At 53.9% G+C, this 5164-nt stretch overlaps 1 protein-coding gene across 1 annotated transcript; it reads left to right on the forward strand.

Annotated features, from left to right (window-relative positions):
- Positions 1 to 3401: 3401 nt before the first annotated feature.
- FUT4 (fucosyltransferase 4) lies at positions 3402 to 4685 on the forward strand. The gene has a single exon (XM_059823895.1). The coding sequence runs from the start codon at positions 3402 to 3404 to the stop codon at positions 4683 to 4685; it is 1284 nt and encodes a 427-aa protein (XP_059679878.1).
- Positions 4686 to 5164: the final 479 nt, after the last annotated feature.

Below are 5164 nucleotides of genomic sequence, written 5' to 3' on the forward strand. Positions count from 1 at the left end.
CTTAAAATGGATGCCATTGCAGTGTAGCCAAACGTCACGCTGAAGTTCCACTGGGGGACTGCAAAAAAATCAAAAGTAACTAGCCGACTCTCGCTATTAACCTTCATAAGGAAAGAACATATTTCTTTTTCAACTTTGTCACTACTTGGCTTGTAAAGACTTCCATGTTGAGTTGTCTTGAAACATTTCGTAAACCCTGAATTAATGCCAACATTTTTGTTGCCTTTACCATTTGCAGGATCAGGCCTGGCATTATCAATGGAATTGGCTAGGCTTTGGAATTGGAATGGCTTAGCATCAAATATTCAAGCAATGGAAATGAAAACTTGACTAGACAAAGACTTCTCCAAAGTCATATATCAATGCTGAAATTTAAGTTCTTGAAAGAATGTAAGAACGGCCATTGCAGCTGATACGATCAAATTTATTGAGCGAATCAGAATTCAACAGAAGTCAATTAAGCTCTCCTGCTGATGTTCATGGGTCCCAAATTTCTCACCTTGTCTGCAGAAATGGCTAAAATTACTAACAGCAGAGCTTTTGGACCACTTTGAATCCTTAATTAAGGCAGACTAGGGACTGTGCTCATTTTAGGTAGTGTTCATTGTATTGGATGGGCTCTGGATTGATTCTAGGTACAGCTCATGTCCTCAGAGGATTTCACTCTCCATTAGGATTGTATTTCTACATTTATTTGCAGTTTTGTACTGTGGTAAAATAATTTTCCCAGATTCCCATTTTGTGACTAAAATCAGTGTTATCTGTCAAGACAGGTCCTGTGTTTATTGCACTAAGAGATTTTTTTTTTTTTGCTACTATTGGCTGTCTCACTATTTTGCAGACAATACTAATTCAGAAAGCAGGGTTGACATCTTGGCTTGTACAACTTCAATTTAGAGAGGCCGTGGTAAACTTGGAGCGAGCCAACAGAAACCTTGGGAAATTCAGCAAGGAGAATGTGCATGTGAAGCAGAAAACCCCTGTGCACTGGTACAGGCTGGGAACTGGCTGGCTGATAACAACCATGCTGGAAAGGACCTGGGGGCTACATGAACATCAAGCTGAATGTGAGCTCTCCTCAAAAATACAGCAAACCACGTGCTGGGCAACATCAGAAGTACATCCAGCAGGCTGAGGAAAGTAATCATCCCCCACTGGTGAAGCAGCACCTGGAATACTGTCTCCAGTTTCCAGCGTCCCGGTTCAAGAAGGATGTTGAGAACATGGTCCAGTGGAAGGCTACCAATATGCTGAGAGACCCTACAGCACACAAGCTAAGAGGAGAGGTTGAGGGAGGTGGTCTTGCTTAGTCATGTGAAGAGGAAGTGATGGAATGATTTAATGGGAGCCAGCAACTACCCGAAGGTAAGTTATGAAGATCCAGACTCTCTTTGGATATAACAAGGGACAACAGCCACAAATTACAGGTTGGGAGGTTCAGCACTGGACGTTAGGAAAAAATTCTTCACCAAGAGGGTGGCGCAGCCCTGGGACAGGCTGCCAGAGGTGTTGTGGAGTCTCTATCCTTGAGTATTCTCAACACCTTGGTGCTAGTCCAGCCACCACCTAGGTGGGCACCTTGGCTAGTGCTGGCAATGGTGCTCCTCTGAGTGGGAGGGTGGATCAGTGACCTCCAGAGATCCCTTCCAACCAACACTCTACGTTGGAGCAGAGGCAGTAAGAAACCGACTATAACCACAGCTGTTGGCATTTCTTATGAGTGCTTACAACCTGGAAGTCTGCAAGCCCTTTTATGTACAATTAGTAAGTTTATGGATACACACGACCCGGTTACTAACATAACAACAACCTCACACACAACTGTTTTTTATTTTGGGGGGTAAACAGGCTTGAATCACTTTTTTTACTAATATAGAGACAAGTGACAGGGCCTTGACCTATGTGGCATGTAAAGCTATGCTGCAGTCCAAATGGTCAGTGAGAATTTATGCTTGGTGTAGCGCCACTGCCTTCAGTAGATCTATATGCGTGTGGATGTGGCATTGTGGGATGTAGCTTGATGGACATGGAGCTGTGTGGTGTTGGGTGGGTTGGTTTTTGGTGTGTTGTGGCTTGTTGTTGTTGTGTGGTGGTTTGGTTTTTTTTTTTTTTTTTTTTTTTTTTCAGGTTGGACTTGATGATCTTACAGGTCTTTTCCAATCGTAGTGATTCTGTGATTCTGTGATTCTGTGATATATGCGAGGACCTTGGATCTATAGCTGTTGGGTATGAAAAGGCAGTGTCCGAGCTGGAAACTCTCCAGTCCTGTACAAACAGTCTCTGAACTGTGTGAATCAATGATCTCTTAGTTCACTGAAGAAAATGACTTGGGAAAAACGGTTTGAGCCTATCTGATATATTTTTTCACACCAGCTCTGTGAAAAAGTGATTTGCTGGTAACCATAAGGTTTTGTAGTTTTTAAATAGCTGTGAAATTTAAAAATTTTAATGTAAGCGTATGTGGTTCTAAGGAAATTTTAAAAGGACAAAAAAATGCTCTTCTTTAATTCTTCTCTTTTAGTTTTCCAAATTGTTAACCCTTTTAGAGGTGCTTGAAACTGAATTTGGCAGGAATTCAAAGCTACTGTGGCTGCTGTCACTTCTTTTTTTTGCTAAATAAGTGATTTATTCAAACCATCTCTCAACATCACTCTCTGAATTGCAACTGTTGTAAAAGAAATTCCCCTGCCTCTTCCAAAGTACTTCTCTGCAAGGCCACAGAATACAGCATGTAAACCGTGGCTGGTGTGGGAAAACCCTTTTGCTGGAGTTTAAAACTTCTGTTTCAGGCGTGGACTAGAAGAAAGACGTGAGGAGGCACATGGGAGGCACGGGAGCAGTCCTGCTGTCTCCTGGGCGAGAGGGCAGGGAGACGTGAGAGCGCGTCGGCCTTCGTGACAGCGCGTCGGCCTTCGTGAGAGCGCGTCGGCCTTCGTGGCGTGCGTGGCAGGGCTCTGCTCCGCCCGTGCTCCTCTGCCCCATGCTCCTACCTGTGCTCACAGGGTGCCCCGCAGCTCCCTGCGAGCCGTCCTCACACCAGGGTCTGGGCTCGGGGCAGAGGGGCCCTTCCCGAACGTGGAGCCACGAATCCCCTCTGCAGCCCCCATCCAGGGATGGGCAACCCAGTGGCCCGGGGAGCAAGGGCTGCCATTGCCTGTCCCTTCCCGCGGCCACCTCAGCGAGCCCCGGGGCTGCCATGGCGGCACCTGCCGCACGGAGGGGCGGGATGAGGCCCCGGAGCCCCGCCGGGAGCCTGAGGACGCCTCTCCCGCGGGCGAAGCGGCGACGGTCCAGCGCGGGCCGGGCAGGGCGGCACCCAGGGGCGGGCCGCGGCGGTGGGCGGGCGGCCGCGGGGCCGGGAGGCGGCGGGGCTGCCGGCCGCCCGCGGAGGACGGGCGGGCATGGCCGGGAGGGGCGGCGGCACCGGCACCTCCCCGCCGCCGGGGCAGGGGGTGGGGGCTGAGGGGCGGCGGCGGCGGCAGCAGCCCCAGCCGCAGCATGCGCTGCCCGGCCCCGGCCCCGGCCCCGGCCCCGCGGCTGCCCCGCGGCGGCCGCCCAGGGCAGAGCGGCGGCAGCGGGCGGCCTGGATGGAGCCGGCCCCGCGCCGCTGCCCCGCCGAGCGGCCCGGCTGCCCGCAAAGGTGGCGCCGGCGGCTGCGCGGGCGGCGGTGGGCGCTGGCGGCCGGGCTGCTGGGCGCCGCCACCGCCCTCGCCCTCTACGCCTGCCTGCCGGAGCCGGCGGCGGCCCCGCGGGCCGCGGCGGGAGGCCGGGTCGGCGGCGAGGTGACCGTGCTGCTGTGGTGGCAGCCCTTCGGCCGCCCGCGGCGCATGGCCGACTGCCGGCGGCGCTACAACATCACGGGCTGCCGCCTCAGCGCCGACCGGAGCCGCTACGGCGAGGCGCAGGCGGTGCTCTTCCACCACCGCGACCTGGCGCTGCACGGCGCCGAGGGGCTGCCCCGCGGGCCCCCGCCGCGGCCCCCGCGGCAGCTCTGGGTGTGGATGAACTTCGAGTCGCCCTCGCACTCGCCTGGCCTGCGGGGGCTGGCCGGCCTCTTCAACTGGACCATGTCCTACCGGCGGGACTCGGACGTCTTCGTGCCCTACGGGTACCTCTACGCCCCGCCGGCGCCCCGGCCCTTCGTCCTGCCCCGCAAGACGCGGCTGGTGGCCTGGGTCATCAGCAACTGGAACGAGGAGCACGCCCGGGTGCGCTACTACCGCCAGCTGAAGGAGCACCTCGCCATCGATGTGTACGGGGCGCGGGGGCTGGCGCTGGCCGAGGGCGGCGTGGTGGAGACTGTCTCGGCCTACAAGTTCTACCTGGCCTTCGAGAACTCCCAGCACACCGACTACATCACCGAGAAGCTTTGGAGAAATGCCTTCGCCGCCAGCGCCGTGCCCGTCGTCCTCGGACCCCGCAGGGCCAACTACGAGCGCTTCATCCCCCCCGACTCCTTCATCCACGTCGACGACTTCCCCAGCCCCCGGCTGCTGGCCACCTACCTGAAATTCCTCGATAAAAACAAACCCAACTACAGGAGGTATTTTGCCTGGAGGAAGAAGTACGAAGTCCACGTCACCTCGTTCTGGGACGAGCATTTCTGCAAGGTTTGCGAGGCCGTGAGAGCAGCCGGGAATCAAATCAAGACTGTACGAAATCTGGCCAGCTGGTTCGAAAGCTGATGTTCCTGGCGGGTGAGGCTTGCCTGGCCAGCCAGTGCCAGCAGTGCACTGCGTCAAGGCGTAGGGAAGGATGGGTCTCACAGAGATCGTTAGCCGAGATAGTACGCAAAAGGCTGTGTCATCAGTGAGAGGAGCACACAGGTACCCATAAACAAGCTGTGGAAAGCGTGCAAAAGGAAGATTTTTATTAAAGTGCAAAATTATGAAAGTACAAAGAAACATCAGGCAAGATGATTCTTCAAGAGCGAAGTTAAATTTCCAGAAGTCGTACAGATCTGAAACCTTTACAGCTCTGCATAGCTCAACATAAGTAATCGATGCCAAGTTCTTCAGCCGTACAGCTGAAACCAATTTTGTTGGCTATGACGGCTTCCTGGACCGTGAAACTTTCTTCTGCTTACGGGGGATACATGATCAGCGTTGGCTTTCTGTACTCTGAAGACAAAGGCGAATATTTTTAACAGTGATCATTATGCATG

The sequence above is a fragment of the Gavia stellata genome, chromosome 1 (assembly GCF_030936135.1).
Source record: "Gavia stellata isolate bGavSte3 chromosome 1, bGavSte3.hap2, whole genome shotgun sequence".
In the NCBI taxonomy this organism is placed as follows: Eukaryota; Metazoa; Chordata; class Aves; order Gaviiformes; family Gaviidae; genus Gavia; species Gavia stellata.